General features: G+C 35.8%; 1 protein-coding gene across 3 annotated transcripts in view; it reads left to right on the top strand.

Moving 5' to 3' along the window:
* The window catches only part of KDM4C (lysine demethylase 4C), a 247985-nt gene that overhangs the window by 18647 nt on the left and 212026 nt on the right, over positions 1-17312 (top strand). For all 3 annotated transcript variants that reach the window (XM_057377991.1, XM_057377992.1, XM_057377993.1), the window contains exons 3-5: positions 7-182; positions 3073-3187; positions 12336-12529. In XM_057377991.1, the coding sequence (XP_057233974.1) occupies positions 7-182; positions 3073-3187; positions 12336-12529 (485 nt within the window). The remainder of the gene's footprint in view (positions 1-6; positions 183-3072; positions 3188-12335; positions 12530-17312) is intronic.

The raw sequence follows: 17312 nt of genomic DNA, 5'->3' as shown, positions 1-17312 counted from the left end.
TTAAAGGTTATCCCACCAAAGGAATGGAAGCCAAGAAAACACTATGATGATATTGAAGATTTGGTGATTCCTGCTCCAATCCAACAGATGGTCACTGGCCAGTCTGGGCTTTTCACGCAGTACAACATTCAGAAAAAGCCAATGACAGTGAAGGAGTTCAAACAACTAGCCAACAGTGACAAGTATGTGCTCTTCCTTAGTAAGACAAATACTTTCCTTCACGTATTTTTGTTTTTTTGGATTGTACAAGGCAGCTGATAATTTTTAACCTTTTTTCCTGTCTCCCAAGGTATGGAAGGGTACCATAATGTGAATATTGTTTGTGTTTATGGTGTTGAAAGCATGCAAGAGAACACCTGAAAAACTGGAGACATGATGCTTTCTGTGTACCTTTTGTCTTTCTGTTCCAGAAGATGCTTATGTAGAAAATAGTTAAGATGCTACAGATGTGTATCTGAGTTTTAATTTAATTACACCTCTGAAAGTTTAATTCCTAGACGCTGGAATGGCCTATCATCATGTAATTCTGAAAAAAAMCCAGTATCTTTTATAACTGATCCAGAAGGTTTGCATTAATCTTAAGAGAGCTCAAAGGCATCTGGTGAATATCTGCTTTCTGGTAATGGCAAGATGGCTATTGTGGGACGGAAAGAAAGGGTTCATGAAGGGCTAGGCATTGTACTGAAATTGTTGAGCATTCCAAGAAGAGGGAATTGTTAGAAGGAATTCTTACCCCTCATTTTTGCTGCATCAAAAGCATACATGTTACTTGAGTGTCTCCTCAAAACTGAGTGGAAGTGGTTTCTGAAAGGTGAGTCAAAGGATCTTAGAAAGATAAGATATTTGAATGAGGGAAGGTAATACTTCCTTAGTTTGAAGGCAAGTTTCTTTCATAGGTTAATTAAGAAATTAGATGTAAAAAGAGAAGTTGTCATCAAGATCAGGGAAAACTAGGACATGAAAARCTTTTAAGGAGGCTCCTTAGCAAATGTTGCATGGTATCCATACCTTCATGATCGTGGAAAACTGGCAATCTTTGTTCTCCACCCCCCACCCCCCCCCAATTAAAAGAAGACTACATGTATTACTTGTGCAAAATTGAGTTAAGAACACAGTATTCTTTCTCTAGTAATTGGAGATGGGAAGCTATTTATTTTATAGCTCTTGAAATTATTTGTTTAATAAGTATTAGAGGTGAGAGTAAATCGTAAGACCTGTATGGTATCTGATGTTGTTTTTAATAATTCTTTTTCATAGATGTTTAAAGTTCACATTTTATTATCCCCTAATAAATTGATATATAGTAAATATAAATATTTCAATAATTCAGAAATATTTCAATAATGCAGAAATAGTGGGAAGTTTTAATATGTATCATAGTGTTTGTTAACACAAACATGGAACATATTTTGGAAGGGTTTTTTGTTTCAGTTTTCAGAGTTTTTACTGAAATCAGATGGCAACTTAATTTTATATGCAAATTTAGAACTCTTGGGAGCAGGACCTCCTGTCTTTTACTAGCTGTAGGTCTTTCCCAGTATATGTCACTGCTCTTGAGAAAATGTGTCATTTAACCTTCTATGACATTCTTACTGAGTCTATATTTCTTAAACTATCAAGTAGCTGAGAGCCTCTGTTCTCCAATAAAAATAATTCTGTTCCTTAATGGAAAAGAATTGTTTTTTAAACACTCTTTTCTTGAGTAGTAGGATGTTATCTGTTTCCTTTGGGCAAGAGAGGAGTGTGAACATTAAATTAAATCATAGTTGCCTTTAAAAGGRTCATGTGTACTCAGTGTAATGCATTTTGTCTTTTATTTGTTTAGACCTTTGGAGCTGACCATTGAAACAAAGTGCTTCTCTGCTTGACCTCTGGGAAATGGGGGCGTATCTGCATCCTGTAATCAAGGAATTCATGTTACTCAGGGCCAAAGAGAAATACAATCTGTTTTCTGGAGCTTTCATGAATCTACATCCTGTAATCAAGGAATTCATGTGTGCTTGTTACTCAGGGCCAAAAAAAAATACAATCTGATTTCTGGACCTATCACGAGAAATAACTGGAACAATTTCTCTGTTGCTGAGAACGCTTTAGTTAATGTGCTTTGCTATGTTTATTTTTTTGTTTCTATTGGGAGTTATTACATGATGTAGATCTACTCAAGTATTGTATGTTTGCATTTTCTTTCCAATTTTTCAAGTTTAGCACACTGGCAGTTCTACTGTGAAACTTCATTTCTCAAAGTTGTAGTAATGAGGGGAACAAGACCTAAATATGGAAGTAGAGGGGTCTTGCAAAGGATTCTGGGAGAAACCTATTGATAGATATTTCTGTGGTAGTGTGCTTGTGTTGTGCTCTCAGAAGATTTTGAAAGGTTACATGAGTAACCTTTCAAAATTATATTCGTAAGTGTATTGAAACATGTATGTGTGTATTATGTACTTACCATTAAGCATGTAAGTATGGTGTCTCATGCTGTTACAAAGGAGTAAAAAGAAATATTCCCTTACATATTTCTTTTCTGTGCATCGTAGAATTTTCCGTATCAGTGCTGGAAACAACATGTTTTCTTGAAAAGTTTTTTGGTGGAAAGAAGAAGAGAAGAAAATACTGGTTTTGCCTGTGGGGGCTGATGCATGGCTGAGTTAGTTTACATTGTGAGACAGGCTTGTGCCAAACCTGTRTCTGAGTCTTTGCAGAGCTGGTAGTGATGTAGGAAAACAATATATACTTGTTAATTGTGTGACTTTTCCATATGTGTCTTTTTTTTAATGGAAGAGAAATAAAAGGGAGTAGCTCACTAAGGACAGCCAGCAGATGGGCTGATTTGCTGCTAGAGACTAAAGCCAATGTTGTATGGGTAGGTGGATGACTTCAGTTACTGTAGCTGTCAGATAGGAGGTTTCCATGATGGAGTTAATCATGAAACAGAATTTGGGACAACTGGTAATTCCTCTGTTTCAGGGCATTGGAAATAAAGTGAATTCAGCTTGGAGGTTCAGAAGCATGGTCCTTTGTAAAGGTGGTTATTGAAAGACAGTGCTGAACCTTTGCCTACCTCTTTCTCTGCAGATACCGCACTCCAAGATATGTAGACTATGAAGATCTGGAGCGTAAATACTGGAAGAACTTGACTTTTGTGGCACCAATTTATGGAGCAGATATCAATGGGAGCATTTATGATGAAGTATGCATAGTTTTTTTATGAAGTTTATCCCTTCCAGCCCTCTGTTAAAGGGTATTGTGCTTAGAGGATACACTCATGCTTTGTGACTGAGAATCTATCTTTTCAAATCTTTATGTTACTCACTTTAAAGACTCCAAGCAAGGTTGAAATTAACTCAACATCTGCAAGAATCAGACAGTTCTGTCCTTAGACAGTAGAATATTGCTACTCTTCCTGATCATAAGACTCTTCCCTTTCTTCACTTTGAACTCTCCAGAACTCTGAGATTCCTTCCTACTTATTTGTTTATTGACATTTTAGTTCGTATGTTTCCTGTGTATGTATGTGGGAATTCAGAGATATTTTAACTAAGTTTTACTTTAAAATTAAAACATGGAATACTTTTATGTGTCTCTCTTTCACTGAGGAATATTGGTAGCTATACTACATGCTTGGAATGTCTGTAGTTTCCTGGAAATGTGCTTACTTATATTGTTTACCTTTCAATTAAAACAGACAAAATTAAAATTTCCTGAGGAAATTAATTTTGCTGGTTACTTGCCAAGATCTCCATGGACAATAAAGGGCCTCTTAAACAGATCTCATTATCCAAAGAATTACAGAATAATCATTATTATCCATTAGGCTATGTAAGTAAGTACAGGAACTAAATTTTGAAAGGATTATATAAGCAATGAGACTAAGAGAAGAAATTTTAGCATTTCCGAAAGGATCTGGGGATTTAAAAAATACAGGACAAACWTTACTGAAAAGAAAGTACCGTGCATGAAGTTCCTGGGTTATTTCATGTTCTATGTAACTACCTTCTCCAGTCATTAAAAAAAAAAAAAGTATGATTTTGCTGTAGCAGATGGTCTGAGGCTCTACTGGTATTTCACAATTTTTTTCCATGAAAGACAAATTGAAGACTGTTCAGAGATTAATGCAGTCAGCCAATATGGCTGAAGACAATTCAGTTTTTGCACTGAGTTATGTGATCTTTGAAAGATAGCAAAGAATGTCCAATGGTCTATTGTTTAGAGAAAGCAAGTTCAAATTCTCTTGTGTGTCCACATAGCTGCTTTAAGAAATCATTTAGAAAATAATTGAAGATTCTAATATGGAATGTTTCTGTGAAGAGGCATTCTATCTAGGTGGCTGTTGCTTTGTGAAGACCAACATGAGGCATTGTTTCAAGAAACAGAAGCTTGCCCTTTTTCTTCTCTCATGTTTCTTTATGGTTGGCAGAAATGCCTTATGGCATAATGTTTTACAAACGTATACTTTGTTTTGATCGTGTTTAATTTGGTCTTTAGTATCTCAGTTTACTCTTGCATGAGCAACATTTCCAAAGAAAAGAAAATAACTCAGTAATATCCAGTTTGTAAGCACCGGTCAAATAGAACGTCAGAGATTTCCTTCTTGTGGAATTAACTCTTGCAAAGACATGGAAGGGAGGTAAAAAAGAAAGCAAAGAAGGAAAGTGAGAAAAGCTGCATTTAGAGATCCTAACTCAAATGTTAGGTGTATAGGAGTAGGAAACAAAGCACTGAAAATTGCATTCAGAAGAAAGCAATTAAAGGTAGAATAAAGAAACCTTAATGCCTATGATAAAATGGGTATTATTTAAGAATAAGAAAGGATAAATATTATTGAAGGGACTTGACAGTAAGGAATGTGAACAGATTGAGTGCTTAGTATGATAGCCAGGTACTGATGTACAGCACACTTGGTGTATAGAGGAAAAGAAGGAATATACTATGATACCAAAGTGTTGGTAAGAAAGTTGCACCATTGATCAAAAATATGCTGTGATGCTACAGTCACTCAGAATAATTTTGCCGCAGTTAATTTTCGGCCAGCAGATGGTGTTCTTGCACAACTAGTATTTTTCATGTTTTAGTGCTTGAAGAAATTGCTAAGAATGGATCTTTTTGATTCTGTTTGAAATTGGAGGTTGTTCTCCTATCTTTATTCAGCTTCCTTCAGATGGTCATTATTTGGGGAAAGGAGGTGCATACAAGTCACTGACATTTTGGGCAGCATTCAGGAGAAAGAGTATGGTGGGATTAATTTATTATGGCAACCTATTTGCTAGACACAAAACAAATGCTTAATGCAGAAATACATTTTGTAGAAAACTGTGTGTTATATGTTGCATTTAAGCTGAATACATGAAAGAATTCCAGGTAAAAAATCACCAGGAACCAAAGGAAAATATGACTCATACATGGATGTGGGCCATTAAAATTAGTGAGGAATCCTGCTGTGCTGTAAATCAGGTCTTCACTTTAGCAGTTGCATTTTCTTTTCCACTTGGGGATAGTAATTTTTATATTGAGACATTTATATCTGAAGCATGGTGAAGCCTTGCTTTTTTACTATTCAGGTCATTTAAGAAACTTTGTGGAATCCAGACCTTGCTAGCATTGTGCCAGAGAGATCATAGATCTTGTAGTATTTGCTTTTTTAGACCAGTGGATGACCATTTCTGAGGGGTTTGGCAGATGGGGCAAAGTTTTCTAAAGCCTGTGTTACATGAAACAGGAAGGGACCCGACAAAAACAAACAGAAAACTTGCCCAACCAAAACAAAGAAGTAAAAAACCAAAGCATGCTTTGTAGTCTGACAACTACCACCAATGATTCCAGTTTACCCTTGCAGTATTTAGATTATTCCAGAATCTGTTATCTGTTAAAATGTCTTTATGGTTGTTTGACGTGTTTGAACTCAGATGATCTATGAAAACAAGTGCTCTGTGTGCTTTATAAAAAATAAATTGCACATAGTTGAAGGTGTGCTTGTAGTACTATTCTTTGTTAATTTGCAGTGTAATTGCTGTTGCATTTAATGGAAATGCTTTGTAGGAGAATGACAATGTAGGTGACTTAAGAAAAAGCGTGATCCCTAGGTGGACTGATMGAGCTGCTGGGGAAAGGGGGAAAATCTTCCTGGTTTCTAAAGAAGTTCCAAAGAAAAGTGACTGATCTAAAGTTTATAATGAGTCATAGAACACCTCCTACTTCAGTGCTGACAATGGCATCTGCTGTTCTGTAGAGAAAAGCCAAGTTTGCAAGAAGCGCATATAAATATTGTTTTGTCTCTCTCACCGCTGTCCTCAGCTGCTGTCTGAAAGATACCGCTTCCATTTTTCTTCTTTTAATTTCTCCTGATAAGACCATTCCTGATGCCTATCTTCTCCCATGTGTAAGTTRTGGGGCACATACATGATTAGTAATAAAAGAGTGATTGGTTCAGTTATTGTGAGCTGACAGTTCATTTGGTTTTGCTGAATTGGAGGTGCATCTCTAATTTGATACCTAGTCCAGCAACAGCTGTACTTGAGTTCCCTGTTATATCTGTGACAGAGYAGCCAACTTGATTTTAAAGCAGCACCTTGACATTATATGTAGAGTTTGGATTTTAGATGCATTAGGGATTGCATTTGAATTGTAGCTAAACCTGAGACCATGTGACAGCAGCAGGCATCAGTAATCCAAGAGTCTGTGGAGAGCATCAGTAACAACTTCCCTGAYCGAAGTTGTCTGCTGCACCTCTCACAAACAAGAAGGGATTTGCTGTGGGTATGGAGAGGGCAGTTTTGGCTTGTAGTGTCTGTGAAATAGTGGGTCTAGGATCTTGAACGGAGGTGTCAGGGCAGAAAGCAAGACAGCCCTGACTGTCAGGGGAGCACAGTTTGCCCTCTTCAGTGATTTTGTTGGAAGAGTCCCAATGGATAAGGCCCTGGATGAAAGAGGAGGCCTAAAAAGCTGCTTGGTGTTTCACCTCCTCTAAGCTCAAGAGTGGTCCTCCTTCCAGCAGGAAGTSAGGTGAAAATGGCAGGGGTCTGTATGAATGAGCTTCTGACAAAACTCAGGCATTGACAGGAGATACACAGAAACTAGAGGCAGTGTGTGAAGAGCTGTAGCCAGTGTGAAAGACCTATAARGGACAACTTTGTGGAAAACTGTCCACTGTGGAAGGGGACCCCACTATGGGGCAGAGCAGGAGTGAGAGGACACTTTCTCGTGAGGAGGAAGAAGCGGCAGAGACAGAATGGGATGAACTGAAAGCACGTTTCATTCTCTGTTCCCTGTGCTGCTTGTGTGGGAGTGGCAGATAGATGTGCAGAGAGCAGGAGTCAGGTGGAGAATTCCAGAATGAAGTTGAGACAGGGCTACACTTTGCTGGGTTAAAAACTGGATGGCTGGGCCCAGTGGGTGGTGGTGAATGGAGTTAAATCCATCTGGGTGCTGGTCATAGGCAGTGTTTCCAGGGCTCAGTATTGTGGCCARTCCTGTTTTAGATCAATGATCTGGATGCAGGGATTGAATACATTCTCAGTCAGTTTGCAGAGGCCATCAAGCTGGGTGGGATGTTGCTCTGGTGGAGGGTAGGGAGGCTTTGCAGAGGGATCTGGATAGGATGGCTACTTGGCTAAGGACAGCTTAACAAGGCCAAGTGCTGGGTTCTGCCCTGGSGTCACAACAACCCGAGGCAATGCCACAGCCTGGGGCAGAGTGGCTGGAAAGCTGCCCACAGGAAAAGGACCTGGGGGTGCTGGTGACAGCGGCTGAACATGAGCCAGGGTGTGCCCAGGTGGCCAAGAAGGCCAATGGCATCCTGGCCTGGATCAGCAACAGTGTGGCCAGCAGGGCCAGGGCAGGGATTGTCCCCTTGTACTCGACACTGGTGAGGTCATGCCTTGAATACTGTGTCCAGTGCTGAGATGTTTAAGTGTGTCTGTGGAAGGACAGCAGAGCTGGTGAAGCATCTGGAGCACTAGTGCTATGAGAGTTGAGGGAGCTGGGTTTGTTTAGCCTAGAGAAAAAGATGTTCAGGGTAGACCTTACAACTTTCTACAGCTGCTTGAAAAGAGATTTATAGTGGGGTTTGAATTTTCTCCTAGGTAGTGACAGGATTAAAGGAAGCTGCTTCAAGTTGTGCCAGTGGTGAGGTTTACTTTGGATTTTAGGAAATGGTTTTTCATGGAAAGGAACTAGTACTAACCACTCGAGCAGGCTTGTCCAGGGAAATAGCTGTGTTGCCATCCCTGGGCATATTTAAAAGACCTAGAGATAGGGTGCCTGGGGATGTGGTTTAGCCCTGGCAGAGCCAACTTAATTATGGCTCTTGATGATCTCAAAGGTGTTTTCCAATCTAGATTATTCTATGATTCCATTATGTCCTTTTTCTCTGCTCTACTTATAATTGAGATCAATGTGAGCAGCCATTTCTCACAGTTCTAATGTGAKTTCCAAAGCATGTTCTTGCCCACCCTTCAAAAGGGTGCTTCAAAAGCAACGGTTACGTCCTTGAAAATAGTGAAAAACAATCTCCCTCTTAAGATTGTTTTTATATTTCCTAATCTGTATGTTTGTGGTGTGGAGATTTGTTTGTAGCACTTTCATTCTTGTGTTTTAATGGCTTTGAATGCCAGGAAAAGCCTGGCAGTAGTTTTTTATACTCATTGATATGAGTGAATGGTTGTATGGAGAGAGGAGTGGGTAACTCAAACATAATTTTTTCTGTAATGTTAGTCCTTTTCTTTTTCACTCTATCTCTTTATTAGGTTTCTTACTTTCCTGTATTATTTGAGTTGTTGCAGTCAGTCATAAGGGCTTTTTAATCTTACTTTCACAACTGATGTCTTGTTTGCCAGATTAAGATTGAAATGAGGCTGTGAGATAATCAAAGGAAAAATTAAACACTGAAAAATGATTGTGTATAATAATATATGCATACAGAAATCATGCTCATCACAGTGTTGACTGGTTTAAGTAAAATGAAAAGAATGGCATAATGTCGCTTTCGTAAGTACTTAAAAAAAACAATAAAAAATTATTGCACTTGAAGCCTATTTTATTCTTGCATGCAAAGAGGTCACTGCTTTCAACCTTAAATGTCACTTTTTACCAGTGTGCCGAGATACATGCTTTTCTTTGTGTCTTTGGGAAAACAATGGGTCAGCTCCATAAAAAAGTGTGCAAGTGCTTGGATGAGAATTGCTTATCAAGTGTCCCACTTTGTCTTCACATTGTATTAAAAGCAGATGAAAAGGCTGTTAAGAGTTGATAAAAACTCTTGATAGTAATTCGCAGTAAATTTGAATCACCTTCAAAATGAGTGAAGATTGGAATAATGTTTGTCTGTATTAGCTACTAAGTACATAATTTATGTATGTTATTTCTCTAAGAAAATACAGGGTGGAGTGTTATGTCCATAGCAATGACCATAACTGGTAAGGTGTTTCAAGCCTGTGTGTTGTCTTAAAGAAGGAAAGCAGCTGAAAAGTAACACATTCTTCTAGTTATTGGACTGTGTGGTATGGTTGTTAATGATGACAAGTATTCTTTACCATCAGAAATTTGGATAAATTAGAAATAGTATCTTGACATATTCCTTTGAAATTATAGTCTGATAGTACTGTGATATTCTGAGGAGAATATTTTGTATTTTCCTRATATGGAATAGATTACAATGTGTATTTGTATTTGTAAGAAACTGACAGATACATGTCATGGTCAAGTAATATATGTACTGTGGTTCTGACAATGGTTATTAAATATAACAACCTGTGAAAACATACTTAAACTTTGAGAAGTATTGCTATATAATGACCTATTAAAAAGCACTTTTATAGCTGGGATCTTTTTAGTGTGTGTTGAAATTGCTAAGTCTAAAACCAGTTACACAACTACTGTAAAAATAAGAATCAGTATGTTACTTTAAAATTATGTAAACATTTTACTTGATGTTTTGTATATTAAAAAAGAGAGATCTGTGAGGTAAAGTAACCTCTTTAATAGTAATTTTTAGTAATTACTTGTAACAATCTAGGCATAAATATGGAATTGATTTATTGTTCTAAGTCTAAGAAATGTAGGAGGAATTGAACTGAATCAGTATGATTTTAGTGTTTTGGACACTTTCAGTGAGCATTTCTTTTTGAGCTAAGAATAGTCATCCAAAATAGTCTTTAGGAAAAGGAAATAGCTCATCTGTCTTGGGTGTAGAAGTTGTGGATTGTTTATTTGATATGTTTGGTATTTTGAAGCAAGTTACTTGTTCTAGGATTGGTGTCTGTGGTAGGATTTGCTTTTGTTTGAGGACAAATCACTGGGAGTTTGTTTGAGGACTGGTGATACGACTTAACAGAGAAGATGAGCTGTTTTGTTAAAAAAAAAGGATTATTCTCTTAACTGTTACTTAATTCTTAGTAGAAGACAGATTTCAGGATTTTAGGGTTGCTAGAAATTTACATGGATGAAAGGTTGGAATGGGATGAATCATTGGTAAAAAGGCCATGGAATACTGTTAAATGGAAAGATAACACCTCTGTCTGAATAAACCTTCACGTGCAAATTGCTGCAGTACTTATACTGTTTCTGGTCTATTTTTGGCCACTATCGGAGTAACTGCCTAAATCAACAGCTGATTTTTACAAGTATTGTTTTCTTCTAATCCTATATAAATATCTGTGGTTGAGTCATTGTTCTTAGTTAGCTTATTAATTTGTTTCTCCAAATGAAATGTACAGTTTGTAAACAGAGATAAATGTCATGTGATTAAAAAAATAGAATATGTAAATTAATTTGAGGACTTACTACTTTAAAATTTTGTTGTCAAAATTTTTATTTTACAGCTGTATTAACTGGCTGCTGCCACTGTTAATATTTGAAAGGTGCAGATTTTACCAGCATATACTGTTTGAGTTCASATTGGTGTTTTTTATATTTTTTATATTTTATGAGGATATTAATTTTCTTTTTTATCTTTTAAATTTCAAGTGCCTCTATGTTTCACAAATGCATCAAACCTGGGGGCTTCCATTTTAAAAGAACAAAATTGCTGTCTGAGATGAAATCGTTCTGTAAACATCCTTTATTCCTTTGTAAAAATCCAAATAACTTGAAAATAGTATTTCTTATTAAGTGGAATAGTCATAGCAGGCAGTCAGAAGTGCTTGTTCAGTGAGAACTCTGAACTTCATATAGACATTACGTTCTTGTCATTTCTAGCTGCTTCATAAATAACAAATGTTTGACATGAAAATATCGGAAAACAATGACATGAAAACTGAGACTACTGAATTTTCATTACTTCTTGTGCTTTTATCTGTATTCTTACTACTGCAGCTATCCAACTATTAAATATTATCATGTTGCTAGTCTTAATCAGCTGCACCAGGGCTGCAGTCTGCCATCASTTTGTTCCCCAGTAAAATTACCAGAACTGTAGGTTCAGTAACGGATGTTGAGCACAGCAGCTCATGGTTAAGGGTGTACTTAGAGGCTGTCTTCCCAATAAAACTTGTGTGAATTGAGTTTTTAGTAGTTTTGATTATATTTCTTGTTTTTCTGACTGCTTGAGCACCGGCTAATGTCTTCCCTGGAGGTGCTAATAATTGCTGTTATAATGAAGTCTAATTTTTTTCTCTTCAGTTTTGTAGCTTTGATCTTGGTTATACTGTCTCTTACATGCGGTATTACCTGAAATTAGAATTGCACTTAGCAGTTGAATCTAAAACTACATGTATTGCTTTCTGAATGACTTTTAATATACAAATTTTATGGACAATAAGATAAGGAAACAGCTTAAATCCCGTGAAATCAATACATTTAGTTTTTTGGTGTATTTCTTATGCAGTATATCATTATGATTAGAAATACATCTGAAGTGAAGTAATCATTTCAGTTTTTATACATTTCAGAGAAATAGTACATTTATACATGTAAAATAATTTTTTAAATCACTTTTTCATACTATTCGGTAYTACTTTGTAAAGAATATAAAAGCATAGATAGGCCCAGTGAAACTTAGTGGCTTCCAGCTTTCCACTCATGAAARGTTTTGTCTGCAGCTATTATTTCTGTTGTATAGGGTGTGTCAATCCACATTACACTTGATGTAAAAGCGTAAACCAGATAGGAACTTGCTATGTTCTCTGCTCTGAATATCTCAGACTTACAGCCTGATCTAATACTTTTTAAGATTAAGGGAATTTTCCCTCAAGTTACTTCAATGGTCTTCTAAAGTGCTTACAAATATGTATGAACATACAGTCTTTTGAAAGGCTAGGTCAAGTGTGTATTTTTGACTGGGACTATTATATAAAATTGCATTGTGTTATAAGCTTAATAATATATTTATTATGTATCTTTTCCAGGGTATTGAGGAATGGAATATTGCCCATCTTAATACAATATTGGATGTTGTTGGAGAAGAGTGTGGAATTTCTATTGAGGGTGTAAATACGCCGTATCTCTATTTTGGCATGTGGAAAACAACATTTGCATGGCACACTGAAGACATGGATCTCTACAGTATTAATTATCTTCATTTCGGGGAGCCAAAGTCATGGCAAGTTAAATTTTTTAAGATGATATCTGTTTATTTCAGATGACTAAACCAAACAGATGGGTTATGATTGCTTCACAATGGTAAACTTTACTAAAAAGCTAAGATAGTAGTTTTGTGATGGTTTTTTAAAGCCCAGAATGCTGTGAAATCACAACAATATATTCTTTGACTTTTAAGGAAAAGACAGATAAACACATGAGGCTTATTTGAGTTCAGCAGAAAGATATTTTGAAGATATATTTTGAATATAAAAAAGATATTTTGAAGATACGACATGAGAAGCTTAATAGGTTGGGAACCCCAAGACTATTTGAGGAACTTCTGAAATAGCTCTTTGAAATCAGTTTCTTCGGTTCTCTTGCTCTTTGGGACTACCTACCATATTTTGTATTAGACATGCATTTAGCTGCTTGAATCAGAGTAATATTCTCTGCAGCTGGACARTAGGAAGTAAGATCCCTTGCTAAAAGTACTTCCTGCATATTAAACTTCTGCTATCCTTTATYCATAATCTTAGATTTTTGGTTGAACAGCCTTCATAGAGGTTGGTATAGTACATTGTGATATACATGTATCCTAAGTATATAAGAAGAATATATTCTGTTTGTTCATATTTTTTTTTGTCAAAATACCTGTGAAGAGAATGTGAAATCCGTAGGAAGATAYGTAAAAAATAAGTTATGTGTAGTTCAATTCTGGCAGTTTCTAGTCATCCAAAGTTGGACAGAAAATGTGAAGCTTGTATTTCCATAAAACATTATTGTTTATTTTTATACCCATACAAAATTCAAATAGTATTATGTATTTATACTTGTGACTGTGGTAAATTGTTCAGATGCTCTTTCTTAGGTCATCCCTTTATGTTTACCTGCTTTGCTTATGTAATGGATCTCTTGGGTTAGGGTGGAGAAGGTGAATACCACCTACTATAGTAATGCAGGTCTATATTTGAAATTGATAAATTATAGACATGTGAAATTGCTGCTTTAATAGAAGTAGACATACAGAAAGCCTTGTTAGCCATAAGATCAATACCTTTTTAAAAAGTGGATRTAAAGATGGATAATTCTGAAATACCAAGATGATCGGAGAAATGTAAGTAATAGGATGATTGTATAAAGTTGTTTTATGCTTCTTAGGAATTTTTAAAGTGCTCTTTGAAGAAAAACTGTGCATCTTGAAATTTCAGATAGTAGAGACATTTACTTAAACGCTGAACTCGTTAGACGCAATGGGAAGAAGCTATGAAAGCTTCTCCATAAATATTTTTGAAGGAGTTGTTAAGATAAATGCTTTTCTAGCTTACAATACTTGTTTGTGCCTTTTATGAACAAAGTCATTAAACACTGGCCTCTTCATATTTTGAAGAAATAGTGGTGGATATGAATTCATTTTCTGTACCACATGGGCCCATATTTTTAAGAAATCCAGCATTATAAGAAAGTTGAGTGAAAGGCAGCTAATGATTTATTTGATGTTATACATGTGACTTTTACTGGAGGAATGCTGCAATAATTAATGCTAAAGCTGTTCATTTACCAGTACAATGTGCCATGTGTTGATGTGTTATTAGTGTAATGTTTTCTTCAAGAAAGTGGGGCATAAGCTGAATCTTGTGATACAAGATAATAAAGAGGTTGTCTGCTCTTCAATTTAACTGATTTGACAAAGCATCCTTAGTGGAACCAAATAACCTGAGATACACAGTAGTAATACATGTTCTCTGGTTTTACTGGGTGTACATGAGGTTTTTCAAGACAGACACATTTGTCTTGTGGAGAACTGACATGCAGCGTATTTTCTCTGAATTGTTAAAGAACAACCACTTCCGTCTGAAAGCCACAGTGAGAGCTTTTGGGTAGCAGCTAAGTCTAACTGCGCTAGCAGTCTTTATAGAATTTGAAGCTTTCTGCAGTGTTTACACATAGGTTAACTTGCATTACCTTTTATACTCTGCACTTTCACTTTCAAGAGCTATGCCAAGAAGTCTGGAGTTCTGTGTTATGTATATTGATTCCTTCATTGACTGCCTCATATGTAACACAGGGGAGAAGTGTGTCTGGTAACAATTTACAAAATCAGGATTACAGCTGTTTCTGTTTTTGTGTATATATTTGTGTAATATGTGTGTTCATTTTATAGATTTTCCTTAAATTTGCAAAAATATACTAAAGAGGAAGTAATTTGAAGCAGAAGAAGGAACTTAGAAGCTCTGAAACACAATAATTTAAGGGCAGAAGAGATTGGGGTATGGTGGGGAAAGATTTGCTGGAAAGAGACTTAAAATTACTTGTATTAGGCAAGAATTTTTACTGTAATTTTGTCTTTGCATTCAGAGGGGAAAGGTACCTTGAAGATGCTACCTCATTTTACATCACAGTTTCTTAGAAAAAGTTTTATTAGCAAGACAAGCCATTGGTGTGATTGGTGATCTACTTATTCAGTTATCTCTTGATAYTGATGTATTTTGTAATGGTATTTGTAAACAGTATACTAGCATTAAAGATTTCTTCATTCTGGCATTTCTGGTTAAATATTATCTTYTATTGTAATTACTGTTTCAGAGGTATAGGTCTGGACTAAAGATAACTTGTTTTTGTTTTGTGTAATAATTTGAGTAATTTTGTTATGTTAAACTATTAAAGTGTTAATGTTTACTATTAAACTACTAACCATTGGAAGTTAATGCCTAGCATAGCCCAGATTTTTGTTACTAGCATAAATATTATACTATTAAAATATGTACTATAGCCTTAGATAGTTACATAAATACAGTTAATGCTTCAATTCGCATTATAAATTTTAAAAAATGAATAAGATACTTACATTTTTGAAATTAATTCTGGCTTTATTAAGTATGTGAAAGCAAGACTTACTCTTTGTTTTGATTACCTGACTTGTGAAAAAGAGCTGTGTTGAATTTTTTCAGTGTTGAGATGATATAAATCTTGAAGAATAATAATGAATATGTGAAAGTATTTCTTAAGCAGGCAGAAAGTAATTATTTTCATGGTACCATAGGTATTTCAAATATAATAATAGTAGGACAATTTTTTCTCGATTTTATTTTAAAGAAGAACAGATGTATAGAGAATAAGTTATTTTACTTTAGGAAGTAATGTTTTAAAATATTGAGCTCATTTTGTTCACCTTTCATATCTGATGGTGGAGGCCTGAATTCTTTTCTGCATGAAGAACTACTTTTTTGYTTTCCCTTGTAAGTGAAACTTGTGAAAACTTGCAGTAAATGCAAACAGTAATTTATGTATCAATTTCTATGTTTTCTGTGACATCCATCTGGTCTTTGCGTCATAGCTTTTCTGAAGACCTGAAATGACAAGACATAATAGATTATGCTAAAACCCCCTCCTGTTTAGTAATGTATTTCATAAATCAGAAGATGCCTTGCAGGGTTGGTCAGTCATAAAGTAAAAAGGAATATATACTACAGAAAGATGAGATGTTCCATGCTTTCAATGAATGTCAAGGCAAAGAGACCAAATTGTTGAAGAGAGAATGCTTAGACAGCCAAAATTAGATGGATTGGGAGAGTGAGACTAGACTTGACAGCTTATTTAGATTGTAGGAGGAAATAAATCTATGACACTCAAAGTAAAGCAGGGATTTAGGTTCAGGAATTCTTTTCATGATTGCAGTGGATATAGAATGGCAAGAAATTTGATCTCTGGGTTTCCTAAAATTTATACCATGAGCAACATTACTGTTACCTGATTGCCATGCCAAAATCTGTTTTTCTGGATTTGCCAGTGTAGAATGTGTACCAACACCTTTTCATCTTATTTAATGAGGTGGAAAAATCAGGAAAGTAAGTAGTTACACAGTAGGGGGTGTGGAAGTCTTTAAAACATTTCATGTGAAGGCGTTCAGATTTTTAATCCCAGCAGGGGAAATAGTAATGGGGCTMTGCGTATGATGGAATCCCAGTAGCAGGGGAAATAATAACTGGGTTATGAATATGATGGAATAAAAATGGATGGCATTCTGATATTAGTAATAGACAAATGTTAGTGTAGACTAGAAAGGTGACTAATGCTAAAGGATTTGAGAACAAATGACAATAAGGTAAATGGATTTAGAAAACTCAGTTCCTTACAGGGCCTTCTGGGGAAGGATTAATAGATCTTTCAGTGAGATCAGCAGCTGGCAAAAATTAGTCAGAATCTGGCCAGGTGATGCAGTGTTCACAAATGGAAGAGTCTTGTACCTTTGCACATGTTCTGCATACCACTGACAGAATTGACATGTTTTCTAGTTAGGTTCTGTGTCTAGGAAACAAAACAGACACAGAAAATTACAGAGAAAGCAAACCTGTATGACCGAAGTGGGAATAATGTATAAAGTTTCCATGAGGGTGGTCATACTTCTTACTGAAAATCATCATAAACATTGGAAATATTATGAGTCACAGAGATAACTAATCAAATAGGCATTCTGATTGTAAAAAGGTATCTATAATCCAATAGTATAGTGGTTTGTCAGCAGCCTGGATGGGTTATTGTGCTGGAAACAGAGCAATCATTTGAAGGGTTCAGTGTTCTTCACGAAGTGGAGGAACTTTGCTGAGGGATTATACGAAAAGGAGAACTTTTGTTTGTTTGTTTTGTTTTTCCCTTATGGAAGAGGATTTTGTGTCTTAAAATATTTCGACTGAACAGAAAAATTTTTAGGTGGCAACAGACTTTCAGATTTTCCATCTGAAAACAAAAAATATATTAACTTCCTAAATTAAATTTATGAAATCTAAATTTGCTTATATTAAACA

This window comes from Malurus melanocephalus, unplaced genomic scaffold (assembly GCF_030028575.1).
Source record: "Malurus melanocephalus ecotype Western Australia unplaced genomic scaffold, MMel_1.1 scaffold_337, whole genome shotgun sequence".
Lineage (NCBI taxonomy): Eukaryota > Metazoa > Chordata > Aves > Passeriformes > Maluridae > Malurus > Malurus melanocephalus.
The sequence above is the reverse complement of the archived record's forward strand: the minus strand, read 5'-3'. Positions and strand labels throughout refer to the sequence as shown.